General features: G+C 37.0%; 2 protein-coding genes and 1 non-coding gene across 7 annotated transcripts in view; 1 reads left to right on the plus strand and 2 right to left on the minus strand.

Annotated features, from left to right (window-relative positions):
* Positions 1-815: 815 nt before the first annotated feature.
* On the plus strand, positions 816-14645 carry FKBP3 (FKBP prolyl isomerase 3). The gene is made up of 7 exons (XM_004698561.2): positions 816-948; positions 3935-4036; positions 5445-5552; positions 9400-9535; positions 9875-9942; positions 12699-12796; positions 14309-14645. The coding sequence occupies exons 1-7, from the start codon at positions 841-843 to the stop codon at positions 14361-14363; spliced, it is 675 nt and encodes a 224-aa protein (XP_004698618.1). The 5' UTR covers positions 816-840; the 3' UTR covers positions 14364-14645.
* Positions 14646-14941: 296 nt separating this feature from the next.
* PRPF39 (pre-mRNA processing factor 39) overlaps positions 14942-21684 on the minus strand; it is a 49766-nt gene continuing 43023 nt past the window's right edge. For all 5 annotated transcript variants that reach the window (XM_004698560.4, XM_045287706.1, XM_045287704.1 and 2 more), the window contains 7 exons: positions 19663-19827; positions 19222-19348; positions 18632-18900; positions 17620-17804; positions 16245-16319; positions 15896-16016; positions 14942-15686 (listed from right to left, as the gene is read on the minus strand). In XM_004698560.4, the coding sequence (XP_004698617.1) occupies positions 15630-15686; positions 15896-16016; positions 16245-16319; positions 17620-17804; positions 18632-18900; positions 19222-19348; positions 19663-19827 (999 nt within the window). In that variant the 3' untranslated portion in view covers positions 14942-15629. The remainder of the gene's footprint in view (positions 15687-15895; positions 16017-16244; positions 16320-17619; positions 17805-18631; positions 18901-19221; positions 19349-19662; positions 19828-21684) is intronic.
* Positions 18493-18572, minus strand: LOC115868915. The gene has a single exon (XR_004045874.1). It is a non-coding gene; the product is annotated as a small nucleolar RNA SNORD127 (small nucleolar RNA).

A 21684-nucleotide genomic window follows, 5' to 3' on the forward strand; every position in this document is an offset into this window, starting at 1 on the left:
GGAGTCAGTCCTGACTCACTGGCCGTGGGGTTTGAGCTTGAGCTGTGGAGGCTAGAAGCAGCCCTCATGGCTTGGTTGCCCGGTAACTGCTAACGAGAAGGTCAGCAGTTCAAAACCACCAGCAGGTCTTCGGAAGCAAGATGAAACTTTCTGCTCTCATAAAGCTAAAGAAGCAGTTCTCTTGTAAATTTTTTTAATGCATTTCCTCATGGGATTGTTCTGAGCAGCAATAATGACATCCAAATTATCCGCAGCAAGCGGTAGCCTGCGTGCCTTTTAATATATTTGTAATTTAATTTGTTCAAATTCCTGGATTTGCGTTTAGATGAACTCTCCTGTGTGCTCTCTGGGCGTGCAGGTTATAATTTAGCTTCGTTTCTGCGCGCTTTGAAAGAGCTCGTGGTAATAGATGGCTTGAATGTCCTGCTGGACAAAGCCTGGGCCACTACAGGTGCGGATTTTTAAGCTAGAACTAATGGGTATGAATGATGTCGATGTTTTAAAAACAGGTTATAGAGACGGGCTCTTCAAAGACATTGCATTCCGCGGATCATAAGCAGGGCTGCTAAGCGTCGCCTCGCAACGTATCCAATTCGGAGTAGACGACGACCTGTCTTGCCGGGGTTCCCCAGGACGACTCGATGGCAGGTTGTACCCGGACCCAACCAAGAAGCCCTCATAGCACAGCCTTGACGTCACTCAAGACCAGGCCCAATCCCGCCCCTGGGAACGCCGTATCCCCGCCCCCTCAGCCAGCCGGGGTCGACGCCAGCCCCTGCGGCGGAGCGACGGCGATCCCGGCGGCCGGCGGCGCGGCGCGGCGCGGAGGCACGGGCGAAGATGGCGGCTGGCGTTCCTCAGCGGGCCTGGACCGTGGAGCAGCTGCGCAGCGAGCAGCTGCCCAAGAAGGACATCATCAAGTTCCTGCAGGACCACGGCTCGAACTCGGTACCGGAGGCCGGGGGCGGCGGGGCTGGTGTGGCGGCGGGGCACCTCGCGCCCTCCCGGCGGGGCCCGTGCCATCCGCCTTCCTCGGTGCCCTCGGCGGCCCGGACGGCCGCTCGGGCTTGGGGTGTCCCGGGGGCGAGGCCCCCGCCCCGGCGGCCCCACGTGGGCGGGAGCTGCGCGCGGGCTTTGGAACCTCAGGGCCTGCGGGGGGCTGGATGGGGACCCCCGAGGACGAGGCCCTGGCATGAAATTCCCGAGCGTGTAGCTGAGCCCTAGGAAAAGCGGGAGGATGATGAAGATTTTTATATGACTAGTGTGCTCGAAGTGCTTTTCTGTAGTGATTCGATACTGCGTGTGGTTTTTAAAAACCTGTGGGTTGCAGTTTAACTGTTTTATACTATGGACCCTTTTAATAGCCCTTTTACCTTTTACAATTTTATTTGGAGGCATCGACGCACATTTCTTGTGCAGTGGTCTCCCATTTTATGGGCATTCTTACGGCGACCAAAAAATGGATTTGCCGTTCTTTATTTGTGACGCCTAACCTTTTTCAGCCGCCTCCATCTTTACTACACGCCCTGTGGTCACGAGTCCCTTTTTTCCCTTTGGATATTATAAGAGTATTCATAACTCTCTTGGATTTCCGAAAAATTGTGCACTTCTCATGTAGAAGGTTCTTCAGCGTCATCCCCTCTACTCGTGAAAAATAAAAACATCTGGTTTCTCTCATCTTTATTTACCCTTTCTATACTTGCCTATAGAAGAGCTGTTTCTCGGTCCTTGTTTGCAGGGATGGAGGGGGGTTGGCATTGAGAGGGTGGGTGCATTTTTCTCCCACTGGGTAGGTGGATCATGAAGCAGAGATGACGAATTCTGATTTTCAATTCCATGATCCGGAGTAATTTTCCTGGTATTCGCATTTTATTCAGCAAATGTTTATAAAGCTTGTACTATGGCAATAATTATCAGTGTTTGGAGATAGGAATGCTAAAGAAAGGCCATGTCTTAAGGATCTCATCCAGTTCATTGGGTTTACAGAATAGGCCTAACATTTATTAGCATTTAATGCCTTAGAACTACTTGATTATATTCTCATTATAAGTCTTACCAGTGTTCTACTTGGGACAATTTCAACAGATTTGCGTTATCACAATATAACATAAAACCCAATGCTATCAAGTCAATTCCTAGTCCTATTTTGCAAGCCCTGGGTAGGTTTCCAAAACTCATCCTTTAGGGAGCATACAGCTCCTCTTTCTCCTCCATGATGGGCTAGTGGAGAAGCATCCTTAGTGACATAATGGTTAGTATTGGGCTGCTAACCACAAGGTCAGCAGTTTGAAACCGCCAGAGCAGCTCCTCTGGAGAAAGATGGGCCTTTCTGCTCAGTTACAGGCTGGGAAACTCACAGGAGTAGGGAAGTTCTACCATGCCCTAGAGGGTTGCTGTGAGTCAGAATTCACGCCATGGCAGTGTTATTTTTGTTATTTGGTAGGTTTGTGGTTGAGTTTATACCTACAGACCTTGAGGTTAGCAGCCCAATGCATAATTAGATCATCAGTACTTTTTTTTTAATGAAGCGAGGTAGAAATTACAGTTGGGTTTTGTTTTGTTTTTTCCCTTCATTACTTCAATAGTTGTGTTGTTAAGGGCTCTGGAGCCACTTCTGACACTGCCTGGTTCTGTGCCATCTTCAGATCTTACCATGTATCATATTTGATTCCATTATAGCAGCCATCATGTTAAAAGTTTTCCTCTTTTTTGCTGTCTACGAAGCACGATGTCCTTCTATAGAGACTGGTCCCTCCTGATAACCAAAGTATGTGCGACAAAGTCACACGCACCACCATCATTTCTAAGGATCATACTGACTTTACTTCTTCCAAGACATAACTATTTGTTGTTCTACCGTTTCTTCTACAAGTCCAGGGCATATATTCAGTATTCTTTGCCAAACCCAAAATTCAAAAGCATCGATTCTTTGACCTTTCTTTTTCTTTGGCCAGTTTTCATGTGCATTCGAGGCCCTTGAAAATACCATGTTCAGATTAGGTACACTTTACGCCTCAAAGTAACACCGTTTGCTTTTGAACACTTTTTAAAGTGGCCTTTTGCAGATTTGCCCAATGTGATACGTTGTTTGATTTCTTGACTGCTACTTCCATGAACATTGATTGTGGATCCAAGTAACATGAAATCCTTAACAACTTTCATCTTTTCTCATTTTATTATGGTACCAAATGTCTGGTTGGGTTTAATTTTTTTTTTATGTTTAACTATAATACATACTGACAGTTATAATTGTTCAATCTTCCTTAGTAAATGATTCAAATCCTCCTCACTTTAAACAAGATTGTGTTGTCTGCATATTGATGTTTGTCAATGAATTTTTCTCCAATCCTGATGCTGTGTTATTTATATGGTCCAGCTTTTCATTATTGACTTAGCATTGTAGATTAAATAAATATGGTGAAAGGATACCCCCTAACACACCTTTACTGACTTTAAGTTCAAATAGTAGTACTATTTAAAATACAAAACTCAACCAAATCCACTCCATGGTGACCCGATATAGGATTTCTAAGATTAAATCTTTATAGACGCAGACAGCCTCATCTTTCTTTTAGGGTTTGCTCTGCCAGCTTTGTTGTTTGCAGCACAAGGCCGAATCCACAGTGCCACCAGAGCTCCTGTAATGGTGCACATTAAGTGGTCATTTTCTGAGTTTAGACCCTTTTAACCTGAGAAGAAGCCCTGTTAGCATAGTGTTTGGGAGTTGGCCTGCTAACTGGAATATCAACATTTTGAAACCACCAGTCTCCACAGAAGAAAGGTGATGCTTTTCTACTCCCATGCAGAGTTATAGTCTTGGAAGCCCATTGGGGCAGTTCTACTCTGCCCTATAGGGTCGCTATGAATTGGAATTGGCTCAGTGGCAGTGAGCTTTATTTCCTGAGAAATTTTGCCTAACTAGTTTCATTTATAGTTTCTTGCAGAACATAAACTATTAGGAAATATCAAAAATGTGGCTAAAACAGCAAACAAGGATCATCTAGTTACAGCCTATAACCATCTTTTTGAAACTAAGGTGAGTACTGTTAAATTCTATTACCAAAATGTCATTTTAAAAATTTTAGTACCAAAAAGAATTTTTTATTCAAAAGGAAGTTTTAAATGGATGTTTTAGCATTTATATTTCGGGGCATCTTTTAACTAATCTTAAATGGACTAGCTATTAACTGTAGTGAGGGTAATCTGCAACATACATGGCAGAATGTTTTGATATTTTTAAAGGGGCCAGGTTTTTGAAATAATGCCAAAGCTACTTAAATTGAAAGCTGACGTTACCATATTAAGCATTTATACAGTATGTTTACAAATAAGTCCAATCACAATAATGAACTTAAAATATACTTTAGATTCATGCTGAACCTTTACTTTCTTTTTTTAAAGAAAATCCCCTAATGTTTGCTCATTGTGAAATGACCATTTCCACAGAAGATTTACTAAGTTGGGATATACTTGTGTCACCAAATTTTGTCAACTATATTTTTTAGAAATCATTTATTTTCCAATTATAAAAACAGTACATGCTAGATTTTAAGTTGAAAAAAGGTAACATACATAACAAGAATTCTACTTCTGTGTATACTCGAGAATACGCTGAGTTTTTCAGCACATTTTTTAATGCAGTTTTTGTGGTAAAAGTAGGTGCCTCTGGATATTCAGGTCGGCTTATACTCAAGTACATGTGGCTTAGAAATGAACATTTTTGAACATTTTAGAATGACTGCTTTGCATATTTGTTTAAATAATTGAGAGTTTACTCTAGGTAGAACTTTCTATTTTTACTTAACATTGTAAGGGTCCTCCACATTATTAAAAACAGTATTCCACATCATAAATGTGTGAATACTTTGACGGTCCGGATAATAGTGTTGGGAAATAAGGAAAATAAAAGAAAAACAAAAAAATGTGTGTTGAATAACTTCATAAAGAATTTTTTCCCTCAGTTTCAAATTAATTCTTAAACATATATGAGGGAGCATCAGAAAGTTCATTTTTAAATCCCATTATCTTTTAATAGAGTTTTTATCACAAACTTGAGGTCCCCTCATATAAGTGGAATTATTTTTAAATTTTTCTATTGTATGTCAAAGAAATTTAATCCATTTATATATAGTTACAAGTAAATACACAATAATTATGTGTCCTACCATTTGTGGCTAAGCTGGCCTTTCTCAAGGTCATTCGTGTCATTTCAGAATTCCTATTGGGAGGTTTGATAGTGTGAGGGCCTTAATTTATTGATAAAAAGCATTATTAATATAAAATTCTTCCCTTAGACATTTCCTTATGTCTCTTACTTAAGTTTGAAATGTGTTGACTATTCATGGTATACATGTTCCATCAATTGAGAAGTTGAAAACCTAATTGTCCTTCCTAGTCTTCTGCCTGTCTTGAACATGTTAGGTATGTGGATACTTTCCTTACAGCGTTTCAAAGGCACCGAAAGCATAAATAAAGTCTGTGAGCAGGTGAAAAATGTGAAGGTTACTGATGACAAACCCAAAGAAAACAAGTCTGAAGAGACTCTGGAAGAGGTTAGTATATAGTATTTTCTCATGTGTATGTTTTGTTTGTCATGAGTTTTAAAGTCGTATTGGCTTTACATAGCTGATGGTTGGTGAGCTAAGCTAAGCACTAATTTGAATTGTCTTCTCCCTGAGGTGCATTGGAAGGGGGCAAAAAAAAATTGCAGTAACCTATCCTGTGAAACAGCTGTAACTGAATATTGCCTCTCATCCTAGGCCAAGTTCTTGTGAGCGTTCTAAGTTATTTTAAGGTCTTGATTTCACAGTCAAGTTGGACTGAATATAAGAAACTTCCTTTTTGATCATTTGTATATTTTTCTAATGTACACTGTTCCCCTCACAAGAGAAAAAACCCAGACCTGACTGTAGCCTAGTTTGTATATTTTCATACAAAGGTTTTAAAAGATACAACCATTTATGTATGTAATGAGGACAGCCTTAATAAAACTCACTTGACTGTAACCTTGCCACTTATTACATATCTTGCCAGCCAGACTTGCTCATTTCTAGTGGCCTTATCTAATAATTATCTATCTTTACTTTAGAAGGAAATGTAGTTTTTTAATGCAGGGATAGCATTGGGCTGTCTGTGGACAGAATAATTTCAAGTGTAGAATTATTACTGTTGCCACATCAGCCCCCAACTTGTGATGACCCCATGCACAAAAGAACAAAAAACTACCTTTTGATCCCGTGCCATCCCCATTTTAGTTGGGGATAGGACCATTATGTTTCATAGTGTTTTTATTGGCTAATATTTGAGAAAATTTCACTAGGCCTTTCTGATCTGCTTTAGTGTGAAAGCGTTGCTGAAACCTATCCAGTATCAGCAACACTACTAATACATGAGTAATAGTTGCAAATGAGGTACACCTTGCCAGGAATCAACCTCATCTTCCACATGGAAAGCAAGGCTTCTACAGATAAATCAACATTGCCCCCATAAAACCCCAAGCTCGTTGCCATTCAAGTCAATGCCACCTCATAGTGAGGGTTTCCAAGACTAAATCTTCATACAGCCAGATAGCCTCATCTTTCTCCTGCGGAATAGCTGATGGGTTTGAACTGTTGACCTTGCAGTTAGCAGCCCAATGCCTAAACTACAGCACCAGCAGGACCCCATAGATGTATTACATGGTTAAAGCTAATTAATTGGTATGATCTTTTGTCCCTTGACCTCTGGGTGGTTTCTGCTGACCTTTCAGATTTGCCACCAAAGCACCCTGGAAATATTTTATGATTTGATATTTTGTTACAATTTTGGTATCTACCTGCTAATATGCAGTTGAGAGAAATCAAATTATTTAACATCATTAAATACATTTTATTACTAATTATAAATGGCTAATGTTTTTTGAGCTCTCACCATGTGACAGGCTATGTGCTATATACATTAAATGAGGGTGTCAGGGAGAAAGTTAGATGGTTAATGGCTTTTGTAATGCACTAAGATCCCGGAAAACCAAAACCTGTGTAAGGCAGACACCTGACGGAGAATGGAAACTCACCACTAATGGAGAACAGTAAGAAAATTGTAAGACTGCATCATCAGAGGCAGAAAACCTGTGGGACTTAGAAAAATAATGCAGTCCCACCGACTTCTGGTCCTCATGGGTTTCAGTATGCGTTGTATCAAGATGTAAATGCAACCCCAAAAAAAGATGTAGATATGATTTATTTTCATACAGGGAACAGCCTAACTTTAGTTCACATTGCCAATCTATTAGATTCTAAATCCAGGTTCCACTACCTATTTACTTTCTTTTTTAAAAGTCGGGGAAAACTGCCAGGTTGCCTTGATAGTAAATGAACTCGTGGAAGAAGAAGACTGGTATAAAAGCGACATACCCCTGCACGCGAGGCAGTAAAATGGTTAAGAACATGGGATCTGTATCCAGCCATCAGTTTGCACCTTGTCTCCAAGTCTGTGTAGTCACTTGAGTCTTCTAAACAAGTTACTTAACCACACTGTACTTGTTTCCTTATCCATAAAGTAGGGATGAGAATATAGTACCTATATCCCAGGAGGTTGTATTAAAAGTGAATTTGATATATACAATTATGCCTGGCACATAATGGGCACTCAGTAGATGTTAATTATTTTACAATTAACATCAATAGATGCTGGCATTCTCATTATTGTTTGAGGTACAAGATAAAGATAGAAGCCTAGGATCCAGACAAACCCAAGTCTAAGTTCATTCTCTACTACTACTTGTGGCATAAATTCCCTGAACCTCAATCTCTGTCTACAAAATAAAAGTAAGTGATGCCCTGCACTACCTAGTATTTTGGTCAAGTAGAATTATGTATTACCTGTTGTATGCTTTGTTTTGCCACTTAATTTGTAGAGCATACCAAGCAAACATTTACTTATTCATAAAATTTCTTAATATATAACTTTCCAGGAAGTGAAATTATCTGTGTTGTATCACTTATAGATTGTTTTAAAGGGAAGATAACTCTCTGTTAAAATTATACTGGATAGTATGAATTTTTGAGATCACCTCAGTGCATATTTTTTGTTTTACCCATAATTAACTTCCAGATAGAATTACAAGAATTCAAAAGGTTCATTTATTGATTTCCACAGGCAGAAAGAGGGAAGCGGAAGAGAGCCAGACATACAAACTGGTGGGGTGGTTTCTCTCTCTCTTCGGTAAAATTTCTGTGTCCAAAAACTACCCCCCAAAAAAGGGGTGAATTTATTGCTGTTTGTGTGGAAAGAGGACTACATAGAAAATCTGTTCAGGAATAAATTCATTCAGCTTAACCACTCTATCAGTAAATACCAGGTATATTCTAGATTAGGGTTGATATTTAATGACATTCTGTGTTGTGGTGTGGCCACCCTGGTGTCACAGTGAGACTGTTTGCAGATAGCTTAAACACTTTGTACAAGCCTTGGAAAGAGATGACAATCCTGAATTAGGGAAGTAAATGGGAATAAAAATCTGCATGGCATAACCAATAAGAAATAGATGAAGAATAAGGAAAACATCCTATCTCTTGCTTTCCAAAGTCAGGAACCAAATAGATTTGGATCCTTAACTAGCCATTCACACCCTTGTTACTTGTTTTCTGACACTTAGGGCCTCAATACAAATTTACTCAGGAAACAAGTAGATTTATTTAGGTAAGGAGAATTATTTTACCTTTGCTCAAATTCTTTTTATAAATCATTTTATTGGGGGCTCTTATCACAATCTGTACATACATCCATTGTGTCGAGTACATTGGTTGCAATCGTTTTCAAAACATTTTTTTTCTACTGGAGCCCGTGTATCGACTCATTTTTACCCCTGTCCCGCTCCCAAATTATTCTTTTTCTTCAGTCTCCAAGATTCTTAGTGGATTCTTTTTCTGTTAGCACACTTTTAATCATTTATATGAATTAACATTGATAAGGTGCCCCCCCACCCCCCCCTTTGTTTTTTTGTTAGGTCCTGATAATCCTGCATTTTTACCTAAAAAATAGACCTTTTATGATAACTTCTGTACATAACTTTAAACTCATTATGTGAACTTATTTCCATGTTCAGAGAGGGAGGTAATTTTATCATAGTACTCATTCTAATTGAATATAATAAGAGTATCAAGTAATACCAGTTTTGGGTGCTAAAACTAAAATCATTTGAAAAAGTCCCAGTCATATATATTCCGATTCCCAGGAAAGCTGGGAAGTATTTTAAAATTGAATTTTCACCACCGATGTGCAATAATAAATTTAACATAGAGATGTGAACTAGATTAGACCTTTGTGATCTGAGTTGGGTTCTCAAGGTATTCTCTCATCACTCTAAAGCTAAAATTTTGGCATTACTAACTCTATGGGCTGTTTTTGGTTTGTTTGTAGGGTCCACCAAAATATACAAAATCTGTTCTTAAAAAGGGAGACAAAACCAACTTTCCCAAGAAGGGTGATGTTGTTCATTGTTGGTATACAGGAACACTACAGGATGGGACTGTTTTTGATACTAATATCCAAACAAGTAAGTCTGCGTATAAATAATCTTTTTCTTTTTAACTCAGTGACAGTTCAGACTATTTCTGTGAAGACAGACAAGTGGTTGGCTAGTACCTTTATCTTGGTTGTCACGCTACTTGTTTCCTAGAACTGTTTTTATACTTATAAAATAGGCTTTCAATTCATTGCATGTTGACTGGGTAAATAAAAATCTCAAGGTCACTGGAAAGCAAACAAATAGAAAAACCTAGTCTAAGCTTCCAAAAGTGAGGCATTGGTATTTTCACATAAAGGGCAGAATTGTGTGCTATATTTAGTGGTATAAGTAAGATCTGTCATTAAAAGTAAGGAAAATGTTTTGCAGGTGCCAAGAAGAAGAAAAATGCCAAGCCTTTAAGTTTTAAGGTTGGAGTTGGCAAAGTTATCAGAGGAGTAAGTACAAAAATGGCAGTCATGCATGTTATAATATGGTGCTCTGAAGAAGTAAGATTGAGAATATACTTAAAACACGTGTTTGGGCTATAAAAAAAATCAAGTGATTTTATAGCTGTATGATCTGATGCAGGTTCATTTCTCTGGGTCTCATTTTCCCAATCTATAAACAGCAGTACTTGTCAACTTTGGGATTGTTAAAAGAATATATAAGCATAATTAAAAGGTACTCTGGTAGTGCAATGGTTAAGTGTTCAGCCAATAATCTAAAGGTTGCCATTTTGAACCCACCAACTGTTCCACAAGAGAAAGCTATGGCACTGTTTCCATAAAAATTTATAATACCACGAGACCACCCCCCCACCCCCGGGCAGTTCTGTGTCCTCAAGGGTCCCTTAGTCAGAATCTCCTCAACAAGAAGGGGTTTGGTTCAATCTATGGTTAGGTCCTGCCAGGTCGGTACTGAGTCATAGTTACTGTACAAGAAGGAAACACTGCCTGGTCGTGTGCCATCCTCACAGACGAATGCTTGAGCTCATAGTTGCAGCCACTGTGTCAGTGTAGTTGGGATAAAAACCAGTTCCTTCCATATCTAACCCTTTATTACATTGTGTTCATAAAGTAACTCTTTAAGATATTTGCCATACTAATTTTGCTTTTAAGATTCTTATTAAATGTTAAGTCACTGCTATTTGTAAACATACCAGAAACTCACTGCCACAGAGTTAATGCTGACTCACAGTGATGACCGCCTGTGAGTCTCTGAAGGAGTAGAAAGCCCAGTCTTCCTCCCTTGGAGCTGCTGGGGGCTTCACACTGCCAACACGTGTGTCACAGCCCCTGGACTATACGACCAGATTCTATGCTATTTGTAAATTGTAAACAGGGAAAGGTAAGAAATCTGCTTCACTGAAATACTAACAGGTACAAGCTTGTTTTGTGGTCTTCTCGCCTCACATGGTCTAGCCTCAAACACTGGAAAATGCTCAAGTAAAAGCATGCTATTCCTCTTTTTACATGAGACAGCAAAGGAAACAAAGAAATTAAACTTCAGCTATACTGTCCATTACTGTACAAGTTAACAAGGCTGATGGTCAGTTTGCCTAAATCAAATTTAATACTGCAGTTCATGATTTTTTAATTGTAATTACTTTGATCAAGCATGAACAAACGAAACATATTTAAGTGGATGTTTAAGAACCTTCAGCACGTTATTCTGTCTTTAAATTATTCCAACAATCATAATCCAGAGCCCAAGATAGAAATAAAACATCTTGAAACTAATGATTTAGCTGAGTGTCTGTGGTCTTAAAAGCTTGCTTCCAAACAAGCAGCCATCTGTATGAGATGTCAACTAAGCCCACATGGAAGAATCACACCAACATCCATGACCCAAGAATTACAGATGATATATAATCCCAAACTGGGGTAGGGCATAGAATCATTAATTGTGAGATTCTGGTTTGTAGAAGGCTATGTATGGATAACAATGGAAGCCCAAGATACATTTGCAAGAGCTACACAGGAAATAAGCCTCTGGTGATTTCCCTCTAACCATAATTGAGGGATAGTTAGTAAACAGGGCTACCAAACAGGGTGTATTGGAGAGGTGACTTTAGATCAAATTGATAAATCTGGCTTGAAAGGCTAAAGCCCTGTCACATGATCCCCCTCTCCAATACACTTTAGGCCTGATCTGGTTTTCAATATTTTCTTCATCATATTGGGGTTTATATCTGGTGAATTTCATCATTGTAGGTCGTCTTGAACCTTGGCTATGTGTTTTTGTTTTTCTTTACACGAAACGCAGGATTAATGAACCTATGGAAGACAACTAGAATAAGGGTTCCTCGGGGTATGATGTGGGAGGTGAGGGGTAGAGGGCAGCTGATATCAAGGAGTTCGATAGAAATTTTTTGAAATTGATTGTGGTAGCTGAGAATAAACTGCTAACTCTTATATTGTTATTAATCATTGGGGGCTAATACAACTCTTATAACAATCCATAACATACATCCTTTGTGTCGAGCACAATTGTACATTTGTTGCCATCATTCAGTTTGCTTTCTACTTGGGACCATGGTATCAGCTCATTTTTTTTTCCCTCCCTCCCCACTTCCCCCTCCCTCATGAACCCTTGTTAACTTATAAATTATTATTTTGTCATATCTTACACTGTCCGACGTCTCCCTTCACCCATTTTTTTGTTGTCCATCCCCCTATATTCTATAATCGCTTCCACCTTTCCACCCCACCTTCCCTCCACCCTCCCGGGACATTGATATATCTTAATGTTACTTTTCTGTAATGTTATATATTCTGTAATATTTCTGTAATTAATTTTATAACAGATCTACCCTGCATGATGCTCTAACTACACCCTGATCTTTATGTGATTTCTGTTAAATATTAGTAATACATTCTATATCCTTGCATCATATTAACTGTTTTTAATAACTGACTTTAAGATCCTAATTTGCAAACTCAAGAATTTACATCATTTCATATTAAATACCAATCATGATCCTACTATTATAAGCTTGATAATCTTATGTCAATTTCATTTGCTTAAAAGTTTTTATTATCTAACAGTGTAGTGGGTGTATTATGGTTCTAATGACAAACATAGAACAGATGTTACTATTTATAAGTGTTGCATAATCTTGACTATTTTGGAGTATTGCGTATGTTCCCTCTGCCCTCCAAATCTTCCCCACCCCCCAAAAATCCTTTTAATTTGATGTTCTTGCCTTTAGTGGGATGAAGCACTTTTGACTATGAGTAAGGGAGAAAAGGCTCGACTAGAGATTGAACCAGAATGGGCTTATGGAAAGAAAGGACAGCCTGATGCCAAGTATCCTTTGTCCTTCATAGTTGAAAAATTGGTAACCGCGATTAGCTGAAAGTATGAAAGATGTTGTTTAGCCTAACCTCTAGATCAGTAATGCTGTCCTAATTAATTTTCCTGACATTTAGGTGTTTTTGTGTCAACACCTCCAGTATAATCCTTTTTAGTGGTACAACGTATTCAAACTTGAACTATCCTTTTAATCAATATCTTTCCATCTTCAAAACCTAAAATGACATTTTAAGCCTTCATCTTTGAAAGGCACAACTTAGTATTTGACCAGTTTACTTCAGTAAGAAGCCTAGTGTTAATGGTAGCAGGTCTGGGATGGAAAAAATGGCTTATGGTAATTTTAGTCAAGTGACTGCCTAATTAAAGCTTAGAAAAGGAACACCAAGTGGAGTTAACCAGTTGTGAAACAAGTAACCCATGGCCAACCTGAGGAGTTGCTGTCCCATCAGTTCTAACTTAAGGTGGCCCCATGTGTTAGAGTAGAGTTTGTTTTCTTGCCTGTAAAGCAGATCACCTATACTTTTCATCTTGATAGATTCAAACTGCCAACCTTAAGTTAGTTGAATGCAAGGCTTTTGCACCACCCAGTGACCGAAAACCAACATATTAAGAAGCATTTCGAATTATAATGATGCTGCTTCTGTGTTTTTACTTAACAAGCATTTCTGTGACTTTGTGGCAATACTTTTTCACTTAGATTTATAAACCAGTAAGCACCTTTTCTATTTCTGCATTGAGATTTCAAGATTAATTCATATTATCAACAATAAGACCAAGATAAGTGTAATAGGCCATATGGAAAAACAGTTTACCACTGTTGATTTCATTTCCTTTGGACTACTTAAATCAAAACACTTTTTCTGGTTGTTTTGTAGGCTCTCCAGTCTCATGTTCTATTCCATGGGAATATAATTAAGCCTGTGTTCTGTTTAAATCAAGGTAGCCAATTGTAGATCCTCTTTCATGAAGTAAGTCAATGTACATTAAGTCTCAGCCTTCTCTGAAGCATCTTAACATCTGCAGAAACTATATGTACTTCCTTGCATGGGTTTAGAGGAGCCTTGGTGGCATAGTGCCTAACTGTTGGACTGCTGCAAGGCCAGCAGTTCAAACGACAGCCACTCTTGGAGAGGAAGACACAAGTTTTCTACTCCTGTGAATAGTTCAGGGCACTTACGTAGGGTTGCTATGGGTTAGAATGGACTCAATAACAGTGAGTTGTATAAATTTTTGTTTAATGGAGCATGTGTACACATTCAAGTACTATACTTATTTTTAAATTTTGATTTGGCGTTTTTTGTTTTCATTATCTTGGGAGTATTATTAGTGAGGCTTCCAATTAAGGAAGATTTTCTGAGTCTTAAGTTCACTTTAGCCTACAATTGTTAGAAGCTCACAGAAATGCAGATAAAAATCATCCAGGATTAGTTAACTTTGACTAAGAATAGCATGTGGGGAGACATATGTGTTTTGCTTTTATCTAATTTACCTTGACATCTTCAACAGAATTCCACCAAATGCAAAACTTATTTTTGAAGTAGAATTAGTGGATATTGATTGAATTGGCAGCACTTCAAGTCTAAGGACAACAGCAACAATATTACCTGCCCTTGACAAATCTTAATGTAACTAGAGCTGATGACCATTATGTTTAAGGGAGGAGTCAACTGGTAAGAAGTTAAAAACCTGTCTACTTGATCCCTGACTTTTGAGAAATGTAATCCCGTATCCTTGAAATCTAAAGTATTTTACTACAACTCTGTAAACTATTGGTTAAAGAGAATTCATTTCCCTTTTACCTTTGTGTTGTAAACTACAAGGCTCAATACAAACGTATCCACTATTTTGATCTGACTGTGATTTGTTCAGTGTTAAAATATTAACTCTTCTGATTAGGCCAATGAAGCCTAGGAACCATACATATATATGAGAGTCACTTGTAAAAATATTCTCTGAATGGGTATTTACCATGTGGGTACACTTTGAATCTTTAAAATGTGCATTTATGAAGTGAGAAGACAAAAGCAGATAGAGCTTTAGAAAAAAGAGAAAGATTTGGCATTAATAGCCTGAATTTCAGAAAAATGCACTTCAAAATAATATGTGGCTCCACCCCCCCAAAAAAAGAATCTTAAACAATTACTGGTAAGTCTTCAGTTTTATTATAAAAATGGTGATGATCAGTTTGATCAAAATGAAAGCTTGCTCACAAGTTTACACAAATATTCTAAATACAAAGTCTCCTGAAACAGCAATATATTTTCAATAATATTTTCGTTTTATAAGGGATGCAAACATTCTATTTTCTCATTTATAATTTATATTCCAAGGCATAGTTTTTAATAGTGTACCTTTTCTGCAGTTAGATCCAAATTCAATGCAAGTATAACAAACACAGACAAACCAATTGACAGCAAAGACTAAGATTCCGTTTTTCTGATTTTGTTGTTTTTAGAGGAGGTAAATCCTTAAAAGCAGCCCTTATGTTTTCAGAATCTTGCTATACTGACATGATTTGCAAGTCAGTTTTATTTTCCTACCTTTAAGGCTAAAAAACTCCATTTCAAATGCATTCAAAATTATTCTAGACGCTTAATGCAAAAATTAAAAATAGTTCTCCGATAAAAAGTAAAATTTTATAAATGGTAGGAAACGGTACGTGTGGTAAGCTACTAATGACATTTTCCCTATTACTAAACAAATCATTACAAAGAAACAGAGAAGACAAGTTGTCAGGTATGGCAAGCTATGTTTACATCCCTCACAAAAAGAAAAATAACAATTTTTGTACTTTTCACACACTCCCTCTGAAATGTGCATCTTCCCATCAGGTAGGAGGAGGAGGATAATACTGTCCATAATTCCAAGGAGTCTGATAATTGTACTAAAAGGAAAAAAGGAACAAGTTAATATACTAGAAAGATGGCTGTTTCATATATTTAATTAAGGCAAATATGTTCAATAAAAAGTGTATGTTTACTGTTAAAATTTTAAAAGACTGAATCAAAGACAATAAGCATTAGTAGTGTACCATTGATTTATGCTTCTAATATCTATAAACAAAGCATTTCAATTATATTTATGTGGACTCACTTGATACCAGGCACTGTAATTATATGCAGCTTGATTTGCCTGTAAATCACCATCAATCATCTGTGTAGATGATGAAGTTGTATCTTCTGTGTGCGCTTTCTTTTCCTCCGGTTCTTCAGATCTATAAATAAAATACCAAAATGGAAACTTTCAAAGCTTCCTCAAAGATGTATTTTAACGAATTAATGTCATTTACGTATGTTTGTTTCACAAAAGTTCTTAAAATCAGTTTAATATGAAGATCAGTATCATTCAAATAGTTTTATACTTTAAAGGTGACATTTAAAATATGTCTTTAAAGACATTTCCTTAATATGTTAAGCATCCTTGATTTCAGCAAGTTACATACCCATTTTCTGCCTTCCTTTTTAAAGAATCCTGTTCCTTTAAGAGTGTTTGATGCTCATCATAAGCAATCAGAAGCCTGAAAAGAAAACAAGCCTCTGAAATACACATAAGCCAAACTTATTTCCACCTAGGCTAGCAGAATACATGCTGCAATGACATCTACAAGATTTTTAGGAGTTGTGTACAAGCTTACCCAACTATCTTTCCAATTTTATTTTCTTCAGAAAGCCACATGAGTAAGGGCACCATTGTCAGCAAGTTGATTTCAACTCACATCAAAGCTTTATATGGTTTCTGAAGCTGTAAATCTAATGGAAGCAGAAAGCTTCATCTTTTCTCCCAGAATAGTTGATGAGTTTGAAGTACTAACCTTGCGGTTAGCAGTTCAAAGGTTACCCAAAAGTGCCACTTGAGGTCCTGTAGGAAACCACATACTTCCCAACCCTTTCAGCTTTCCATTCTGTGTTTAAATTGGGGCTCCAGAGATACAGGCCTGAACAATTGCTACACCCCTTGACAGTGATTAATCAGTTCAGAAGTGAACACATACCCCAGAACCCAAGTCAAATATATCTGTATACATATGCACACACTTGTAGACAAGGGAATACCAAAAAAACGGGACAACTCAACTGGGCAGAGCTCTTAGTACACATTTTTCCCACTAGGAGGAACAAGCACCTCACACCCAGTTTGTGCAACCAGTGTGTCGCCTGGGTGGGAAGGTTCTCCGGTCACTGAATTTTTCCATAAAAGCAATTTTGCTCTAACCTTGTGTTTTGGTGATGGCTGATTTACAGAGAACATGCAGCTGTGACATTTTGTTTCCTGCTTGAAAAGAAATGCGGCAAAAAAATGTTCCAACATGTAAAGTGCTATGGGGGAAAACTCAAGTGTACAAGTGGTTTTCTCGTTTCCAAAGAGGTGAAAAAAAACGAGTGAGGTGCTACCAGCTATCCAAACAGATGAGTTTGAAAGATGTTTCCAAAAATAGAATCGCAGATTTGACAGATGTATTAACTATAATGGAGAGTACTTTTATGGTGATAAAAGTTTTGTACCAAAAAATTTAAATACATAATGTGGGTGGGGTACCCCCTCGCATAGTGTTAGCTGCTTCAATGGAACCATTCTAAATTAGAGGCACTGGATATTTGCTTACAAAATCAGGTTAAGGCCAAGTTGCAGTGATACTTTTCCACTTTCTTGTTCTGATAAATTAAGTCTTTTAACTTTTCAAATTTTGTTATATCCCCACATACATCTAAAGAAAAACTACAACCTATGAAAACATTTCATGTTTAAAATGCATTAATTGCTATGTCATCAAATTTTCATCAAAAATATTTACCAAAGAGATATAATTAAGATCTTACTTATTAACATCTGAGCCAAAGTCTTCCAGAAATTCCACTTTCCTTTGAGAAAAGGTAATTCTCATTTTAATAGGCAAGGAACCATGTACAGCTTTATCAAAACAATTTAAGATATTTTCTTCATTTTGTTTGAGGTCACCACTATATTCCATTTCAAGTAAATTGAGGTATAATTTTGTGTTCTCCTGTATAAAAAAGGTAAATATTTGGAAAGTAATTTTGATTAAAAGTTACTTAAAATACCTTAATTCTTTATATCTCATTTTTAAAGATTCAATACTGGTTAACTCCTACTAGTATTATCAATAAATACCTAAAGGAGTTAAAAAATAATCACACACATTGATGGATTATGACATGTCCAAGGATCTCCAGCCTATGCAAATTATAACTGTCAATATATTTTAAACATATCCTAACTTGGGCTTAATTATTACTTGGCACACTGTCAACTACAAAATAAACATTTTAAAGTGTTCTGTACAGCTGCTAATTTCAACTTTTTGTTGTAGATACACATGTTAAAATGCAGCAGGAAGCAAACTAATTGTTATTCAACTTGTGCCTAAATAAACCACAATAACTGGAAATCAAAGAAATGAGAAACTTTGATACTATCTCTCATCAAACTGGTACATAAAACAAAATCCTTTGGAAAAAATACTCGTTATATAACACTTGCTGCACTGTTGACAACTACCATGTTTTTAATTATATAGAGTGGACATTATATTCCAAGTTTCTGCAATCATATTTGTTGTAAAATTTCTAAAGTGGAAAAAAACACAATACGACAATCTCAACAATTCGCATCTGATGAAAATCTTTAATTTTCTCCAACTGTTTAAATTCAGACTAATCTGAAAAAAAGCACGGCAACATCAGTTTAGAGGGACTGTCGTCTTCATTTAGTAATATATTACATACGACCAAACTTGTCATCATAGTTGCCAAAAGTAAAATTTCACCATACGTTTTTATGTGAAATATTCTTAAAATGATAGATACATACTTTGTCCTTTTCAATTGCTTCCAAAAGCACTTTTCTTGATTTTGGAAAGTTTTTCTGTATTTTAAAAAGATGACGGGCCAGTTTGATAGCATAAAATGATGATTCGTTGTTTGATTTCGCATTCTTAATGGCATCTTGAAGCAAATGTTCAGCTTCTTCCATATTTCCATGCCGCCGTTCTAAACTTACTCTTCTTAAACGAACCATTGCCAATCCTAGAACACACTCTTCAAATGTTCTCAAGATATTCCTGGCTTCATTAATATTACCTAAAATAGTAATTAAATAAAAATTATTTAATAAAAAGGTATGCTTCATTAATTAAATTTTTGAAGATTCTTTATGTTAACCCACTGTCATGTCAATTCCAACAGCAAACCCTATAGGACAGATGCTCATTTGGTTTTTGAGATTGTAAACCTTTAGATAATATCCTGTGAGACAAGACAAAAAACATGGGAGGGGATAGAACAAGCTATTGAGAGGTTTGAGAAGTTGTTTTAAGTTGTTGAATACAAAAATGGCCTAATTCACAAAAAGTTCAAAGAAAAAAGCAACACACAAAAAAAACAGAATTGCTTCATTCTTACCCTGCTGCTCTTCAAAGGCCGCCCAAAGCATATGCACCATGGGTTTCTTTGGGAGATGAATAGTGCAAGCTCTGCTGAAGACATGCCTCACTCCTTCAGTACTGTGGTTTTCCATATATTTTGCATACTATGTACAGAAACAGAGGAAATACTGAATAATGTACAGTTGAGCAAGACATTAAATATGTGACAGAACGATAAAATTCTATTTTTAAACCCATTCAGCACCTTTCTTGAACCACTAGACTAGTTTCTGTAAGGAAGGACGAAGAGAGGCAACGAGGTTGGCATATGCAGCAGTCAAATCTGGTTGCAAGCAGACCATCTCCTAATGCAACAGATATAGTTATATGAACAACATTCAACAGAAGTACAAAAAGGTTAGTCACTAGATCAATGTTTATAAAAAAAATTAAGATTAAGAGCAAATAATTCTCTTACCTTGATCCAAAACTCCTCATAGAGGGCACATGATATGACACATCTTTCAAAAAGAACCACAACTCTTTCATGAGTCCCATTTTCGATTTCAAATTCTAAATATTCTTTCCAGTTTTTTAACTGTGCCTTTTCCAGTGGTTTCACGTGAAAATAAGGTCTTTTAATCTGCAATGAAAGTAAACCAATACTAATACTAAAATACTGATCATCATTTACAATATAACCATTAAAGTTTCAAAATCACAGTATTTCATGATTTTAAAAAAATCCTTTCATTTGGCTTTATAAATCAAAGAAATGTATGTTTGATTATTCAGTCATTTTCTAATATTCAATTTTATTCCTTTCAGATATTTAAAAATTGAACAATTATACTATAGTGACAAAGATCAGTGGTTCCCTTAAGACCACCGTGGAGTGGGAAATAATGATTCAGAAGAGGCTACAGGAGCCTTTTGCAGTGATAAAACACCAAAACTCCCTACTATGGGTTCAATTCCAATTCATAACAAAACTACAGGGTTTTGTTATGAATTAGTAGAACTGCCCCTGTGGGTTTCTGAGACTTAAAACTTTAGAGTAGAAAACTTCATCGTCATAGCAGCTGGTGGTTACAAATTGCTGACTGACTCTGAAGTTAGCAGCCCAAATTGGGTGACAGAAATGTTCAAATTGTGATTGTGGGAATGATTACAATATATTTGTATTTGTCATAACGTTTTACTATGTCATTATATAAAATAAAACTCAATGAAATTAAAGAGTAAGTAATTATAATTAAATAGTTAAGTTCAAGCTGGTATCTTCCAATTCAAGAAAGTCTGAATTCGTCGGACAGGGCAAGATATGACAAAATACCCATTTATAAACTATCAAGGGCTCATGCGGGAGGGGGGAGTGGGGAGGGAGGGGAAAAATGAGGACCTAATGTCGGGGGTTTAAATGGAGAGAAAATGTTTTGAGAAACGATGTACAAAAGCGCTTTACACAATTGATGTGTGTATGGATTGGGATAACAGTTGTATGAGCCCCTAATAAAATGTTAAAAAAAAAAAAAAAAAAAAAAGTCTGTATTCAACAAGATTCTAAAATATAACAGAAAATAATGCCTGTGTGATCATGAGGTGTCGATGGGGTCAAGTATATTAGGCATCTATGACCGAGACCAAAAAATTTTATCGATATGAAAGAGCAAGATTGGACTGGAAACCCAAAGGCCATCTGTAGACAATTGGACATGCCTTACAGAAGGGTCACAAGGAAAAGACGAGCCAGTCAGGGTGCAGTTTAGCACCAATGAAACATACAACTTTCCTAGTTCTTTAATGCTTCCTACGCCCCACTATCATGACCTCAATTTTATCTTACAAATCAGACTAGACCAGAACATGCACACTGCTACAGATAAGAGCCCCCAACACAGGGAATCCAGGATAGATAAACCCCTCAAGACCAACAATGAGAATAGATACCAGGATAAGGTGAAGGTGGGGGAGAAAAGGGGAACCAATCACAAGGATCTACGTATAACCCAGGAGGATGAACAACAGAAAAATAGGTGAAGGGTGACAGAGGATGATGTAAGATATGAAAATAATAACCTATAACTTCTCATTGGTTCCTATAACTTCTTATTGGTTCATGAGGAAGGGAGGGAGGAGGAAATGGCTGTTATCAACAACTCAACAAGAAAATGCTTTGAAAATAATGATGGCAAATGTGCTTGACACAATGGATGAATGAATGGATTGTGATAAGAGATGTAAGAGCCCTCAAAAGTATTTAATTTTTAAAAATCAATAATGGTAGCAATAAATAGAATGAACACCTTAAATTTGTACTCAAATATAAAGCAGAAATAGTAATAGCTATTTATTACTATAAAAACTAAAATAAAAACATTCCTATCTGTAAGTTTTTTAAAAATTACAAACACCCCTCCCCTGAGAAGAATATATCTCAAACGATGGCACTGAATCTGCAGCTTCGGGAGAAGGATATATCTGACCAGAGCACACAGGA

Source organism: Echinops telfairi, unplaced genomic scaffold, assembly GCF_000313985.2.
Source record: "Echinops telfairi isolate 266 unplaced genomic scaffold, ASM31398v2 ScPeMD7_18;HRSCAF=68, whole genome shotgun sequence".
NCBI classification, from domain to species: domain Eukaryota; kingdom Metazoa; phylum Chordata; class Mammalia; order Afrosoricida; family Tenrecidae; genus Echinops; species Echinops telfairi.

Bases quoted from the DNA above. Each gene is read 5' to 3' on its own strand.
- FKBP3 (XM_004698561.2), top strand. From the start codon at position 841: ATGGCGGCTGGCGTTCCTCAGCGGGCCTGGACCGTGGAGCAGCTGCGC. The intron at 4,037-5,444 runs GTGAGTACTGTT...CTTTCCTTACAG, and splicing joins ACCATCTTTTTGAAACTAAG to CGTTTCAAAGGCACCGAAAG. The intron at 12,797-14,308 runs GTATCCTTTGTC...CATCTTCAACAG, and splicing joins AAAGGACAGCCTGATGCCAA to AATTCCACCAAATGCAAAAC.